Source organism: Nerophis lumbriciformis, linkage group LG22 (genome assembly GCF_033978685.3).
Source record: "Nerophis lumbriciformis linkage group LG22, RoL_Nlum_v2.1, whole genome shotgun sequence".
In the NCBI taxonomy this organism is placed as follows: domain Eukaryota; kingdom Metazoa; phylum Chordata; class Actinopteri; order Syngnathiformes; family Syngnathidae; genus Nerophis; species Nerophis lumbriciformis.
This window is the reverse complement of record NC_084569.2, coordinates 3,040,144-3,057,458: the sequence shown is the minus strand read 5'-3', so window position 1 is coordinate 3,057,458 and position 17,315 is coordinate 3,040,144. Positions and strand designations below refer to the sequence as shown.

The 17,315-nt window shown below is 40.3% G+C and overlaps 1 protein-coding gene across 3 annotated transcripts in view; it reads left to right on the top strand.

Annotated features, from left to right (window-relative positions):
• The window catches only part of LOC133615669 (serine/threonine-protein phosphatase 4 catalytic subunit B), a 26,391-nt gene extending 13,048 nt beyond the window's left edge, over window positions 1-13,343 (top strand). For all 3 annotated transcript variants that reach the window (XM_061974428.1, XM_061974427.2, XM_061974429.2), the window contains exons 5-9: window positions 3,767-3,868; window positions 5,056-5,229; window positions 5,744-5,870; window positions 8,656-8,845; window positions 12,805-13,343. In XM_061974428.1, the coding sequence (XP_061830412.1) occupies window positions 3,767-3,868; window positions 5,056-5,229; window positions 5,744-5,870; window positions 8,656-8,845; window positions 12,805-12,934 (723 nt within the window). In that variant the 3' untranslated portion in view covers window positions 12,935-13,343. The remainder of the gene's footprint in view (window positions 1-3,766; window positions 3,869-5,055; window positions 5,230-5,743; window positions 5,871-8,655; window positions 8,846-12,804) is intronic.
• The last annotated feature ends 3,972 nt before the right edge of the window (window positions 13,344-17,315 follow it).

Genomic DNA, 17,315 nt, shown 5'->3' with positions numbered 1-17,315 from the left:
TTTAATTTTTGATGGGTTCTTATCTATTTTATTTCTGCAGTGCGCTCCACGGTCTATACAAATCTGCACTTTGAACATCACTGGTTTACATATTTCACCGTGACGAATGACGAAAGAATGTCTCTAAGCTGTGCCTTGTTAGGATTTGATTATGGTTGTGATTTATTTCTTTCGGACATGTTTAACAAGTTGCATTAAGGAACCATTTGCTCATTTCAACACATCTGAAAAGGAGTAAGAAGAAGCAAATCTTATTTAATCCTGCCCCTCCTCCTTGTCTTAAACTTATAGATAATTCACAATTTAACTTTTACCAGTACATGTTTACATTAATTTCACTTACTTTGTGACAGAAAGGAAGGAGTTGGAAAAAAATGATTAAATAACTTATTTGTGGTTGTCAATGAATGTTATCTATTAGGGGTGTAAAAATTAATTGGTACCAACCGATAACCGATTTGACCTTTTAGAAATATGAATACATGGCTTGGCGAGCCTCTGGATCAATCTATATGTAGTACGGATTGGTCAATGTCCGGTTGGAAAGTCAGGAATCGGTTGATTGTAGATCTTATACAAAATATGGCCGCTCTAGTCTCGTCAATTTGTACGCACAGGGAGCGTGTGCACACATGCAAAAGCCGTCCAAGAGAAGCAAGTTGCAGTCATGTTGTTGTTATGACAGAATATACAGGTAAAAGCCAGTAAATTAGAATATTTTGAAAAACTTGATTTTTTTCAGTAATTGCATTCAAAAGGTGTAACTTGTACATTATATTTATTCATTGCACACAGACTGATGCATTCAAATGTTTATTTCATTTAATTTTGATGATTTGAAGTGGCAACAAATGAAAATCCAAAATTCCGTGTGTCACAAAATTAGAATATTACTTAAGGCTAATACAAAAAAGGGATTTTTAGAAACGTTGGCCAACTGAAAAGTATGAAAATGAAAAATATGAGCATGTACAATACTCAATACTTGGTTGGAGCTCCTTTTGCCTCAATTACTGCGTTAATGCGGCGTGGCATGGAGTCGATGAGTTTCTGGCACTGCTCAGGTGTTATGAGAGCCCAGGTTGCTCTGATAGTGGCCTTCAACTCTTCTGCGTTTTTGGGTCTGGCATTCTGCATCTTCCTTTTCACAATACCCCACAGATTTTCTATGGGGCTAAGGTCAGGGGAGTTGGCGGGCCAATTTAGAACAGAAATACCATGGTCTTTAAACCAGGCACGGGTAGATTTTGCGCTGTGTGCAGGCGCCAAGTCCTGTTGGAACTTGAAATCTCCATCTCCATAGAGCAGGTCAGCAGCAGGAAGCATGAAGTGCTCTAAAACTTGCTGGTAGACGGCTGCGTTGACCCTGGATCTCAGGAAACAGTGGACCGACACCAGCAGATGACATGGCACCCCAAACCATCACTGATGGTGGAAACTTTACACTAGACTTCAGGCAACGTGGATCCTGTGCCTCTCCTGTCTTCCTCCAGACTCTGGGACCTCGATTTCCAAAGGAAATGCAAAATTTGCATGGTTGGGTGATGGTTTGGGGTGCCATGTCATCTGCTGGTGTCGGTCCACTCTGTTTCCTGAGATCCAGGATCAACGCAGCCGTCTACCAGCAAGTTTTAGAGCACTTCATGCTTCCTGCTGCTGACCTGCTCTATGGAGATGGAGATTTCAAGTTCCAACAGGACTTGGCGCCTGCACACAGCGCAAAATCTACCCGTGCCTGGTTTAAAGACCATGGTATTTCTGTTCTAAATTGGCCCGCCAACTCCCCTGACCTTAGCCCCATAGAAAATCTGTGGGGTATTGTGAAAAGGAAGATGCAGAATGCCAGACCCAAAAACGCAGAAGAGTTGAAGGCCACTATCAGAGCAACCTGGGCTCTCATAACACCTGAGCAGTGCCAGAAACTCATCGACTCCATGCCACGCCGCATTAACGCAGTAATTGAGGCAAAAGGAGCTCCAACCAAGTATTGAGTATTGTACATGCTCATATTTTTCATTTTCATACTTTTCAGTTGGCCAACATTTCTAAAAATCCCTTTTTTGTATTAGCCTTAAGTAATATTCTAATTTTGTGACACACGGAATTTTGGATTTTCATTTGTTGCCACTTCAAATCATCAAAATTAAATGAAATAAACATTTCAATGCATCAGTCTGTGTGCAATGAATAAATATAATGTACAAGTTACACCTTTTGAATGCAATTACTGAAATAAATCAAGTTTTTCAAAATATTCTAATTTACTGGCTTTTACCTGTACATTAAATGACAGCTAACGCCAGCTATCCAAATTGCTATTATTAGCTAACAACACCTAAAACTAAAGGAGTGTATGTGTTACGTACGAGAAGCCGTGAGATATAATGTGTAAAATACATTGGGAAGTTGGCACCCTCTAGACATCTGTGTAAGTGTTGCAAACAGCCCCTTTAAGTCACAGAAGATGTTGTTTTCTTAATTAGTTTATGTATTTATGTTACACTAAAACGTGTCATTGTTGTCGCACTATTGCTGTTTGTATGAAACTATCAACTATGAAATATATTTTTGCACTCCTATCATATGCATATATTATACACTGCAAAAACTGAAATGTAAGTAAGATGAAATATGTCAAATAAGGGTGATATTTGCTTATTTTCTGTCTGATAAAATCATTCTTCTCACTAAGCAGATTTTATGTTCGAGTGTTTTACTTGTTTTAAGGGTTTTGCTCCTAAATGATCTCAGTAAGATATTACAGCTTGTTGCTGAGATGTTATGACCTATATTGAGTAAAACATGCTTGAAACTAGAATATCAAGTGTTGCAAAGCTGTGTCATCAACACTCACAAGTATAAAACTACTTTTTTAAAGTAATAGTTTCTTATTTCAAGCATGAAAAAAAAAAATCATGACTTTGACACAATTGTGTCTCATAATTAAAACGGATGGACTTTGCTGTTTTATTTTCAATGAAACAATAGAAAATAGGTACTCAATACTCATATAGTAGTACAGTTGGCACAGTACAATAAACTGACAGTTAAAATTTAACATTTAACATGTGACATTTCTAACAATTTTGAACAGAAATAGTTCATGCACATTCAGATGAATTCCTCAAAATTACAATTAAACATTTTTTGGGCGGGGGCCGGGCTGTATATATGCGCACTAATTGACTGAAAGAGCACGCACTTGGCACGATGATGTCATGTTATCCATGGAAAAATGCATTTTTAGACAATATGATTTGCCTGAGCGGCTAGGAGACCCCGAGAGTAACAAGCGCTTGCCTTGTTGCCTTTCCATTAAGAACAATAAACTAGTTTTTAGTATAAGTTTGCTGGTTTCAAGAAATGTAATGCCGAGCGCATATCATTATGTCAAGATAATGGCACTAGCATTTACTTCATTTAAGAATATTTTTCAACATATTGAGCAAAAAGGTCTCTCTTTTTTTCTACCAATAAAAGTGCACTTGCTATTAGTGAGAATATACTTATTTTAAGCTATTTTTGGGTTCATTGAAGTTAGCTAATTTTACTTGTTTTGGAAAGTCTTGACAAGCCAAATGTTCTTGTTCTATTGGCAGATCATTTTGCTTAGTTCAAATAAAATACCCCTAATTTTAGAATTTTCTTTTCTTGTTTTTGAACACTGACTTTTTGCAGTGTAATGATTATAATATATAGGGAGGTACTCTGAGATTTATGGCCCTAATCACAATTGTCATATATATATTTTTTCTCTACATGACAGGTTGGTGGAGATGTACCTGAGACAAATTATCTCTTCATGGGTGACTTTGTAGATAGGGGCTTCTACAGCGTGGAAACATTCCTTCTTCTGCTCGCGCTTAAGGTACACACACACACCCGCTTTTCACTTAAAACATTGACTTATTAATTGTAGTCAAGTACCCAGACAGTAGAATCAATGATGACACAACAGACATAAAATAGGAAGAGCATATTCTTTCATTTATTTAAGACTTTCATTAAGCATCTGAGAAAAATGAGCCTGCACTGCCACCTTTTGTGCTGTTTCATGTAGGAGTAGATCTTTTTTTGTTTCTTAAATGCATTTATGATATTTGTTTTATTTATATATATATATATATATATATACCCCAAAACTAGTAAAGTTGTCACATTGTGTAAATGGTAAATAAAAAGAGAATACAATGATTTGCAAATCCTTTTCAACTTATATTCAAATGAATAGACTGCAAAGACAAGATACTTAACATTTGAACTGGAAAACTTTATTTTTGCTAATATTAGCTCATTTGGAATTGGATGCCTGCAGCATGTTTCAACAAAGCTGGGACAATTGGCAAGGAAGTTGAGGAATGCTCATCAAACACTTATTTGAAACATCCCACAGATGAACAGGCTAATTGGGAACAGGTGGGTGCCATGATTGGGTATAAAAGCAGCTTCCATGAAATGCTCAGTCATTCACAAACAAGGACGGGGCGAGGGTCACCACTTTGTCAACAGATGCCAGAGCAAATTGTCGAACAGTTTAAGAACAACATTTCTCAACCAGCTATTGCAAGGAATTTAGGGATTTCACCATCCACGCTCCATAATATCCTCAAAAGGTTCAGAGAATCTGGAGAAATCACTGCACGTAAGCCAGGATATTACGCACCTTCGATCCCTCAGGAGGTACTGCATCAAAAAGCGACATCCGTGTGTAAAGGATATCACTTCAAACACTTCAAAAATCCACTGTCAGTCAGTACATCTGTAATTGCAAGTTAAAACTCTACGATGCAAAGAGAAAGCCATTTATCAGCAACACCCAGAAACGCTGCTAGCTTCGCTGGGCCCGAGCTCATCTAAGATGGACTGATGCAAAGTGGAGAAGTGTTCTGTGGTCTGACGAGTCCACATTTCAAATTTTTGGAAACTATGGACGTCGTGTCCTCCGGACCAAAGAGGAAAAGAACCATCCGGATTGTTCTAGGCGCAAAGTTCAAAAGACAGCATGTAAAATGCTGGGTTTTTAACACTCTCATTGGTTTTGTGTTTCATTCGCAGGTCCGTTACCCAGACAGGATAACTTTAATTCGAGGAAATCACGAGTCTCGGCAAATCACCCAGGTCTACGGTTTTTATGATGAGTGCCTCCGCAAATATGGATCTGTCACCGTCTGGAGATACTGCACGGAGATATTTGACTACCTGTCCCTGTCTGCTATTATTGATGGCAAGGTAAGAAGCATGTTTTCTTATACTAAATAAATACATTATACTGCCTAGAGAAAATAAATCAGTGTTTTGAGAGTGAAGAGTTTATCAGGGGGACCTTGTTGGAGACCAAATACCTAGTCCATGCAAATAATGAATGTTTAGCCTTCAGTTTTAGTTTGATGTTGTTGTCTCTCACTACGGAAGTAAACGCACCATTGAAATTATGCATTAGTCATCTTTTTGTAATGGGGGAAATTCACTAAATCAACACAGGACCAAATTAATTATTCCCTCCAATGTAGGAAACATGTAAATTTGCTTTGTTAAGCAACTGTTAAGGTACATGGAAATGTACAGTGTCAAACAGTAATGAGTGCAAGTGGGATATATCCTGGTTGTCTGTGACCATTCCGTTCTGGATTGTTAGTCTGATTCTTGCAAAGTTAAATGCATGTAAATATTTGTGTTTTTTGACTTCCTGGTTTTATTTAGTCTGCTCCACCTGTTTTCATTCCGTCCTTTTGTGTCCCCACAGATTTTTTGTGTGCATGGTGGTTTATCTCCTTCCATCCAGACCCTGGATCAGATTAGGACGATCGACAGAAAGCAAGAAGTGCCCCATGATGGGCCCATGTGTGACCTGCTTTGGTCAGACCCAGAAGGTAGGATTGTGTCTACTTTAGTGGAAGCCTTTTTAATGATCTGTTCGGGCTGGACGATTAGAGCAAAAATAATAATCAAGATTATTTTGATTGATATTGAAATCATGATTCATATCGCGATTATTCGTTAATTTGAAAACATGAGTATTTATTGTATCACCAAAACTCAACTTTAAGTATAACAACAAAGGATAGAAATGAGAAACGATTAAACATCCATCCATTTTGTACCGCTTGTCCCTTACGGGGTTGCGGGGGGTGCTGGAGCCTATCTCAGCTGCATTTGGGCGGAAGGTGGGATACACCCTGGACAAGTCGCCACCTCATCACAGGGCCAACACAGATAGACAACATTCACACTCAAATTCACACATTACGGCCAATTTAGTGTTGTCAATCAACCTATCCCCAGGAGTACCCGGAGAAAACCCACAGAGTCACGGGGAGAACATGCTGTCCTCAGTCACGTCCGCTTTTTCCTCCATATAAACAGCGTGCCGGCCCAGTCACATAACATCTATGGCTTTTGAAACTCCGTGCACAAACAACAACCTATCTGGATTCAATAAGAGATTCGATAAGGAATCGGTTTGATAAGAGAATTCGATAATGGCATCGGACTCGATAATTTCTTAACGAACATCATCCCAAGGCATACTCACGCTGCGTCAAAAAAAAATTACAGTATTTTTCGGAGTATAAGTCGCTCCGGGGTATAAGTCGCTCCGGGGTATAAGTCGCACCGGTCGAAAATGCATAATAAAGAAGGAAAAAAACATTTATAAGTCGCACTGGAGTATAAGTCGCATTTTTGGGGGGAATGTATTTGATAAAAGCCAACACCAAGAACACCAGCCGGGAGACATAAGTCTTCCCAACGTGTCCTGGGTCTTCCCCGCGGCCTCCTACCGGTCGGACGTGCCCTAAACACCTCCCTAGGGAGGCGTTCGGGTGGCATCCTGACCAGATGCCCGAACCACCTCATCTGACTCCTCTCGATGTGGAGGAGCAGCGGCTTTACTTTGAGCTCCCCCCGAATGGCAGAGCTTCTCACCCTATCTCTAAGGGAGAGCCCGCCACCCGGCGGAGGAAACTCATTTCGGCCGCTTGTACCCGTGATCTTGTCCTTTCGGTCATAACCCAAAGCTCATGACCATAGGTGAGGATGGGAACGTAGATCGACCGGTAAATTGAGAGCTTTGCCTTCCGGCTCAGCTCCTTCTTCACCACAATGGATCGATACAGCGTCCGCATTACTGAAGACGCCGCACCGATCTGCCTGTCGATCTCACCATCCACTCTTCCCTCACTCGTGAACAAGACTCCGAGGTACTTGAACTCCTCCACTTGGGGCAAGATCTCCTCCCCAACCCGGAGATGGCACTCCACCCTTTTCCGGGCGAGAACCATTGACTAAGACTTGGAGGTGCTGATTCTCATCCCAGTCGCTTCACACTCAGCTGCGAACCGACCCAGTGAGAGCTGAAGATCCTGGCCAGATGAAGCCATCAGGACCACATCATCTGCAAAAAGCAGAGACCTAATCCTGCAGCCACCAAACCAGATCCCCTCAACGCCTTGACTGCGCCTAGAAATTCTGTCCATAAAAGTTCAGAACAGAATGGGTGACAAAGGGCAGCCTTGGCGGAGTCCAACCCTCACTGGAAACGTGTCGAACTTACTGCCGGCAATGCGGACCAAGCTCTGACACTGATCATACAGGGAGCGGACCGCCACAATCAGACAGTCCGATACCCCATACTCTCTGAGCACTCCCCACAGGACTTCCCGAGGGACACGGTCCAATGCCTTCTCCAAGTCCACAAAACAAATGTAGACTGGTTGGGCAAACTCCCATGCACCCTCAAGGACCCTGCCCAGAGTATAGAGCTAGTCCACAGTTCCACCACCAGGACGAAAACCACACTGTTCCTCCTGAATCCGAGGTTCGACTATCCGGCGTAGCCTCCTCTCCAGTACACTTGAATAGACCTTACCGGGAAGGCTGAGGAGTGTGATCCCACGATAGTTAGAACACACCCTCCGGTTCCCCTTTTTAAAGAGAGGAACCACCACCCCGGTCTGCCAATCCAGTGGTACCGCCCCCGATGTCCACACGATTTTTGGGGAAATGTATTTGATAAAAGCCAACAGCAAGAATAGACATTTGAAAGGCAATTTAAAATAAATGAAGAATAGTGAACAACAGGCTGAATAAGTGTACGTTATATGAGGCATAAATAACCAACTGGTATGTTAACGTAACATATTATGGTAAGAGTCATTCAAATAACTATAACATATAGAACATGCTATACGTTTACCAAACAATCTGTCACTCCTAATCGCTAAATCCCATGAAATCTTATACGTCTAGTCTCTTACGTGAATGAGATCAATAATATTATAATGTGTTCATCATTTCACACATAAGTCGCTCCTGAGTATAAGTCGCACCCCCGGCCAAACTATGAAAAAAACTGCCACTTATAGTCCGAAAAACACGGTACACGTGGTCTTTTTTCACTCATTTGCTCCTCCCCTGTTTCACCGTACAAGCTCAGGAATTTGCATGCACGTTGCGCAGCCTATCAATCTGTTTTTTTCCCGATTATAATATTTTTAGGATCTTTGGAAGCTACATGCGAAATCAAAATGTGATTGTCCAGCCCTTTGATCTGTGAACACTTTAAACAAAGACTAATATGACCTTGGCCAGAATAATACCTTCCAAGTTGTAATGTCATGTAAGAAATGTAGTATCTCTCTGTGTCCCTCCTCTCAGACACTACAGGGTGGGGGGTGAGTCCCAGGGGCGCTGGCTACTTGTTTGGCAGTGATGTGGTGGCCCAGTTCAATGCTGCAAATGACATTCACATGATTTGCCGAGCACATCAACTGGTCATGGAAGGCTATAAGTGGCACTTCAATGAAACTGTGCTCACTGTGTGGTCAGCACCCAACTACTGCTACAGGTAAGAATACGTTTTATGCTGTATTTTTCCCAATAGTACACATTTTAATCGGAAAGTACGCTGCTGCTATTTTTCTAACAAGACTACATAAAATACTTGCGAAGTAATTCAAGTTGTTCATATGCTGTAACCGAGTGTGGGCGCACGGCACGGTAAATACCATTTTGTCCGATCGAAAAATCAGGTCAGCAAAATGATTGATTGTGACTTGGTGCGTTCTGAGTGCATGTGAAAAGTGTTCAATTGTCAGTTGGATTAGGGTTCGAATTAGGGATGTCCCGATCCGATATTTGGATCGGATCGGCCGCCGATATTTGCCAAAAAATGCGTATCGGCAAGGCATGGGAAAATGCCGATCCAGATCCAGTTAAAAAAACTCCGCTCCGTGTTTTCCAACGCACCTATTTAAATAGTACATTCCACTTTTCTGCTGCTCCCTAATTTCCGTTCCGCATTTTCCAGCACACCTTCAACACATCCACAGGTCTGTGGATTCTCACGCAGTTGCTTTTAGCTGCTGGCATTACACAACAGGCTCTTCTCACTTTTTTCTGTGTCTCCCTCTCACAGACAGCAGCGCACCTTCTTACACACGTCACATACTGTCACGTCATACGTCACGTCATACGTCACATACGTATACGTCCTCCCCGAGCAGAGAGGTAGCAGCATGGCTAACGTTAGCTGTGATGCTAGCGCAGCCGTGTGACCAACGTTCTCTCTAAAGTGCGCGCTTGTGCAATTGCGCACTGTTTAAACGTCCTCTGCGCATAGCAATTATATGCCACGCACAAAATCAAATAAAAAAATAAGCGCATAACAATTTTCGACACACGGACACGACAGAGAAAACAGTTTTCGTCATCATTGTTCAAATATTATAACGTCTGTCGAGACGCTTATCTCCGTTCGGTGCCACACGTCCACACCATCAAAATGCCGTGGCAAAAATTTCCAGATCAACACCGTATGAAAAAATTAGTGATTTTTTTTAGTTGTGATTTCCTTCTCTGCATGAAAGTTTAAAAGTAGCATATATTAATGCAGTATGAAGAAGAATGTTTTAATGTAGACATGCAAGCCTTGAAAGAAAATGTTGAAAATCAAGACTACATTTCCTGCAAATGGGTGCATTTCTACCCTATATTTTAACTTTAGTTTTATTCTCATATCAAACTCTTTTGGCTGTCTTTTTGACACTTACATCCGGCGCCCCCCTCCACACCCTGGATTATAAATAATGTAAATAATTCAATGTGATTATCTTGTGTGATGACTGTATTATGATGATAGTATATGTCTGATAGTATATATCTGTATCATGAAACAATTTAAGTGGACCCCAATAAGTTGAAAAACTTATTGGGGTGTTACCATTTAGTGGTCAATTGTACGGAATATGTACTTCACTGTGCAACCTACTAATAAAAGTCTCAATCAATCAATCAAAACACATAGAATCATCATACTGCTGTGATTATATGCATCAAGTGTTCATTCAAGGCTAAGGCAAAATATCGAGATATATATCGTGTATCGCAATAAAATGGCCTTAAAATATCGCAATATTAAAAAAAGGCCAAATCGCCCAGCCCTTGTTTCAATGATGCCATTTCTGTTTGTCATGTATAATTTTGTCTATTTTGTGTTTATCCTTGAATAAACAGGTCAGTTTCTTGTTACCAACCATTGTGTAATATTCAAACTCACCTAATTCAGCTGGCTAGTTGTTATCAAGAGTACTAAAACCCTTTTCAACATGATTCTGACAACTAAGTAGGCTAAATAACTTTAAACTTAATACATGCTCGGATAGGCCATTATCGGTCAGTATCGGTATCGATCGGTATCGGTCAGTATCGGTATTGGATCGGAAGTGCAAAAACCTGGATCGGGACATCCCTAGTTCCAATTTAACCTGGCAAGAGCCACGACCGCCCTTGGACTTGCCGTAATGCTCTAAAAAAATTGACCAGCATCAACGGCAAGAACATGCCGTTACCGCCCTTGACTTTTTACTTGTTGATAGACTAGGGATGTAATGGTAAACGGTATAATGATAAACCACAATAAAATTCCCGACGCTTAGTAATACCGTTTAAATGTTGAATTACTGTCATTATATCGTCATTTATTAATGCGTTTTACGCAACACTGCTTACTTCCTGAAAAATAGAGAGCTGTTAGGCTCGACAAAACATGGCAGCTACTACTCGGACTTTGCTCTGAAAATGTTCCCTCCAAGTAAACGGAGCCAATCGCTTAGTTTCACTTCATTTAAATCGCTTTTACTTCCGCAGAGTCTCGGTGTGTTTCTAAGAGCGCAATGCCGTTGAAGGAAAAAAAACAATTTGATGTTGCGGTTTCATTTTGAACGTGCAACTAGCGTGTTTCCGTCAGCTGCTGGGACTGAGAGTTAGCATGCTGCAGGCGACGTGTCGTGAACGTTGCCACAACTTGTTTATGAAGTCTAGTTTGTTGACTGGGATGCTCACTCGTCCTTTAATTTAACTGCTAACTTTGTTAGTGTTCCAATTACATCATTACTCAAATGTTTTGTTATCTCATCGAACTGAACGTAGACTGAGTTGTCAGTGAGGCACAAAGATTGCGTGTTAGATGTGAGAGGTATCACTCCTTTATTTTCGTTGACCAAACTGTTGCACTGAGGTATAAGGTTGTTGCAGAAGAACAAATCTTAATGATAAATGGGTTATACTTGTATAGCGCTTTTCTACCTTCAAGGTACTCAAAGCGCTTTGACACTATTTCCACATTCACACACTGATGGCAGGAGCTGCCATGCAAGGCCCTAACCAGTCACAATCTTCGTTCAATGAATGTTCTGCAATTTGTCGTCCCCAAAGTAAGAACTGAACTGGGCAAGAAAGCATTTAGGTTTTCAGCACCGAAGGCTTGGAATAACCTACAATCGAATATTAAACTTCAAACCCTAGTTACGTTGAATGAGTTTAAAGCTTCTGTGAAAGGACTGCAGTCTACCTTGTCTGTATGCACATGTGTCATGTCAGCAAGTTTTAATGTTGTAAATGTGATGTTTTATGTATTTGTTTACTGTTTTAAATGTAACCTTGCTGCTGCCCTCTTGGCCAGGTCTCCCTTGGAAAAGAGATCTTTGATCTCAATGGGTTTTTACCTGGTTGAATAAAGGCTAATAATAATAATAAGCAGCACCCATCAGGAGCAAGGGTGAAGTGTCTTGCTCAAGGACACAACGGACGTGACTAGGATGGTAGAAGCTGGGGATTGAATCAAATCAACTTTATTTATAAAGCACATTTAAAATTTACCACAGGGGTAGCCAAAGTGCTGTACAATGGGCAGGTTAAAAGATAAAACGAGTACCGAGCAAACACAACACAACACAAACAGAACACGATAAAAAAATAAATAAATAAAATAGAATAAATAAAAACATAAAAACAGGATCACAGCAGGTGTATTATGGGGCGCCATTGCAGGATGGATATCACTCAGTGTTAAAAGCCATGGAATAAAAGTATGTTTTTAAGAGAGATTTAAAAACAGGAAGAGAGGAGGCTTGTCTAACACTCAGGGGTAGGTCGTTCCAGAGCTTGGGAGCAGCAACGGCGAAAGCTCTGTCACCTCTAAGCTTCAGCCTTGTGTCAGGGACCGTCAACAGCAGCTGATCGGCTGATCTTAAGGATCGGCGAGTGGGACAGTAAGGCTGAAGGAACCAGGAACCCTCAGGTTGCTGGAACGGCCACACTCCCATCTCTCCGGTTTATTTGACTTGTTGTTTGACTTATTTGTTTATTTGACTTTATCTTCATTAGCCAAACTGCTTTGTGTTTTCTATTGATATCTAAAAGTAAACACCATGTTTTTGACATGACTTCTTTTGTGTGTATTAGATCTGGATTGTCATTGTAGTTGTGGACCTCTTCTTCATGAAGTATCCCACTTTTTTTATTCAGATGTGGTAACGTGGCCGCCATTTTGGAACTGGATGAACATTTACAACGAGAATTCATCATATTTGAGGCAGCGCCACAAGAGACCAGAGGCATTCCATCAAAGAAGCCAGTTGCAGACTATTTCCTGTGAATTTTTTTTCTTTAGCTATCGTGGCAGTGGAGATGAGGTATGGAGATCAGTTGTCCTATCTTCTTATGTTGGACAGTTCAGAACTCAAGTACAGCTTGACTGGCAACCTGAGAATCCCACACATGTCTGGTAAATTACCATCAGATCATTTGTTCTCACATAACTCTTACGCCTTCTTTTTGTGTACTCATCTCCTCACCATTTTCAAGTTAGCATGTAATGCGTTTTTTTTTGTTTTTCTTTCCCCAGAAAAATACTCGGTTTAACAATTGATATTGTAAGGGTTGGCTTGCTGACCAAAAAGCGAGGCACTGTATTCCCCATTATTTTGTCTTTTTCCTTTTTAATTTTCAAATATGTAGTTCTATCCATTTTGATATTGTAAGAATAAAGTTTTTGTATGATTGCAGATTTTTCAGGTTTTTGTCGTATGGCTCGTATAGAAATAATGTGATTCCTTTGTTTAGGTCGGAATTGAGCTGATATCTTAGAGCAGGGGTGCTCATTATGTCGATCGCGAGCTACCGGTCGATCTCGGAGGGTGTGTCAGTCGATCACCAGCCAGGCATTAAAAAAATAGTCCTAAAAATGAGCGATCATAAATCTTCACTATGACGTCACTTTCGTCACTTGATTGACATTCACGGCACCCGAGGGTCTTCTGAGATGACGCTGGCTGCTGCCAGCTCATTAAAATTACCGACTGGAAGGCAAGAAACACTTTATTTCAACAGACTCTGGCGCCGTACCTGTCGTCAAAACTCCAAAGACCGACTGCACAGTTGCGCTAACAAAATAAGAGTCTCAGAAAGCTGGCGTGCACAAGCTAGCAAGCTACAGAGTTTGCCAACAATGTATTTCTTGTAAAGTGTATACAAAGGAGTACGGAAGCTGGACAAATAAGATGCCAAAAACCAACCACTTTCATGTGTACATTGTGGACGCCGTCTTTGCTCCAAAGTAAGTCTTTGCTGTCGTCCAGCATTCTGTTTTTGTTTACTTTGTAGTCAGTTCAGTTTTAGTTTTGTTCTGCATAGCCTTCCCTAAGCTTCAATGCCTTTTCTTAGCGGCACTCACCTTTTGTTTGTTTTTGGTTTAAACATTAGACACCTTTTTACCTGCACACTGCCTCCCGCTGTTTCCGACATCTACAAAGCAATTAGCTACCTGCTGCCACCTACTGATATGGAAGAGTATTACACGGTTACTCTGTCGAGCTCTAGACAGCACCAACACTCAACAACAGGGGTGCTCACACTTTTTCTGCAGGCGAGCTACTTTTCAATTGATCAAGTCGTGGGGATCTACCTCATTCATATATATAATTTATATTTACTTATTTATGAAATATATGTTTTTGTTAACAAGTTAAAGGTGTTTAATGATAATGCTAGCATGTTTAACACATATAGTTAATATTGTTAAAAAAATTAAAGGTGTTTAATGATAATACAAGTATGTTTAATACATATAGTTAATATTGTTAACAAGTTAAAGGTGTTTAATGATAATACAAGCATGTTTAATACATATAGTTAATATTGTTAACAAGTTAAAGGTGTTTAATGATAATACAAGCATGTTTAATACATATAGTTAATATTGTTAACAAGTTAAAGGTGTTTAATGATAATACAAGTATGTTTAATACATATAGTTAATATTGTTAACAAGTTAAAGGTGTTTAAAGATAATACAAGCATGTTTAACACATATAGTTAATATTGTTAACAAGTTAAAGGTGTTTAATGATAATACAAGCATGTTTAACACATATAGTTAATATTGTTAACAAGTTAAAGGTGTTTAAAGATAATACAAGCATGTTTAACACATATAGTTAATATTGTTAACAAGTTAAGGTGTTTAAAGATAATACAAGCATGTTTAACACATAGTTAAAATTGCTAACAAGTTAAAGGTGTTTAATGATAATACAAGCATGTTTAACACATATAGTTAATATTGTTAATAAGTTAAAGGTGTTTAAAGATAATACAAGCATGTTTAACACATATAGATTCCTTTCTTTCATGAAGACAAGAATATAAGTTGGTGTATTACCTGATTCTGATGACTTGAATTGATTGGAATGCTGATAACGTCCGCATTTTCGAATGGAGGAGAAAAAAAGTCCTCCTTTCTGTCCAATACCACATGAAAGTGGTTGGTTTTTGGCATCTTATTTGTCCAGCTTCCGTACTCCTTTGTATACACTTTACAAGAAATACATTGTCGGCAAACTCCGTAGCTTGCTAGCTTGTGCACGCCAGCTTTCTGAGACTCTTATTTTGTTAGCGCAACTGTGCAACTGTGCAGTCGGTCTTTGGAGTTTTGACGACAGGTACGGCGCCAGAGTCTGTTGAAATAAAGTGTTTCTCGCCTTCCAGTCGGTAATTTTAATGAGCTGGCAGCAGCCAGCGTCATCTCAGAAGACCCTCGGGTGCCGTGAATGTCAATCAAGTGACGAAAGTGACGTCATAGTGAAGATTTATGATCGCTCATTTTTAGGACTATTTTTTTAATGCCTGGCTGGTGATCGACTGACACACCCTCCGAGATCGACCGGTAGATCGCGATCGACGTAATGAAGCACGCCTGCTCAACAACAACACATCATTTGCAGACTATAATTACTGCTTTGCAAAAAATATTTTTAACCCAAATAGGTGAAATTACAGGTAAAAGCCAGTAAATTAGAATATTTTGAAAAATTTGATTTATTTCAGTAATTGCATTCAAAAGGTGTAACTTGTACATTATATTTATTCATTGCACACAGACTGATGCATTCAAATGTTTATTTCATTTAATTTTGATGATTTGAAGTGGCAACAAATGAAAATCCAAAATTCCGTGTGTCACAAAATTAGAATATTGTGTAAGGGTTAAATTTTGAAGACACCTGGTGCCACAAACTAATCAGTTGATTAACTCAAAACACCTGCAAAGGGCTTTAAATGGTCTCTCAGTCCAGTTCTGAAGCCTACACAAACATGGGGAAGACTTCAGATTTGACAGCTGTCCAAAAGGCAACCATCGACACATTGCACAAGGAGGGAAAGACACAAAAGGTTATTGCTGAAGAGGCTGGCTGTTCTCAGAGCTCTGTGTCCAAACACATTAATGGAGAGGCAAAGGGAAGGAAAAACTGTGGTCAGAAAAAGTGTACAAGCGATAGGGATCACCGCGCCCTGGTCAAGATTGTGAAAAAAAAACCATTAAAAAATGTGGGGGAGATTCAGAAGGAGTGGACAGCTGCTGGAGTCAGTGCTTCAAGATCCACCACCAAGAGACGCTTGAAAGACATGGGTTTCAACTGCCGCATACCTCGTGTCAAGCCACTGTTGACCAAGAAACAGCGCGAAAAGCGTCTCACCTGGGCTAAGGAAAAAAAGAGCTGGACTGCTGCTGAGTGGTCCAAAGTCATGTTTTCTGACGAAAGCAAATTTTGCATTTCCTTTGGAAATCGAGGTCCCAGAGTCTGGAGGAAGACAGGAGAGGCACAGGATCCACGTTGCCTGAAGTCTAGTGTAAAGTTTCCACCATCAGTGATGGTTTGGGGTGCCATGTCATCTGCTGGTGTCGGTCCACTCTGTTTCCTGAGATCCAGGGTCAACGCAGCCGTCTACCAGCAAGTTTTAGAGCACTTCATGCTTCCTGCTGCTGACCTGCTCTATGGAGATGGAGATTTCAAGTTCCAACAGGACTTGGCGCCTGCACACAGCGCAAAATCTACCCGTGCCTGGTTTACGGACCATGGTATTTCTGTTCTAAATTGGCCCGCCAACTCCCCTGACCTTAGCCCCATAGAAAATCTGTGGGGTATTGTGAAAAGGAAGATGCAGAATGCCAGACCCAAAAACGCAGAAGAGTTGAAGGCCACTATCAGAGCAACCTGGGCTCTCATAACACCTGAGCAGTGCCAGAAACTCATCGACTCCATGCCACACCGCATTAACGCAGTAATTGAGGCAAAAGGAGCTCCAACCAAGTATTGAGTATTGTACATGCTCATATTTTTCATTTTCATACTTTTCAGTTGGCCAACATTTCTAAAAATCCCTTTTTTGTATTAGCCTTAAGTAATATTCTAATTTTGTGACACACGGAATTTTGGATTTTCCTTTGTTGCCACTTCAAATCATCAAAATTAAATGAAATAAACATTTGAATGCATCAGTCTGTGTGCAATGAATAAATATAATGTACAAGTTACACCTTTTGAATGCAATTACTGAAATAAATCAAGTTTTTCAAAATATTCTAATTTACTGGCTTTTACCTGTAGATCATCTCCCACGGCACACCAGACTGTATCTCACGGCACAGTGGTTGGAAAAACACTGCATTGAATGACACAATAAAAAGGCAGAGGTGG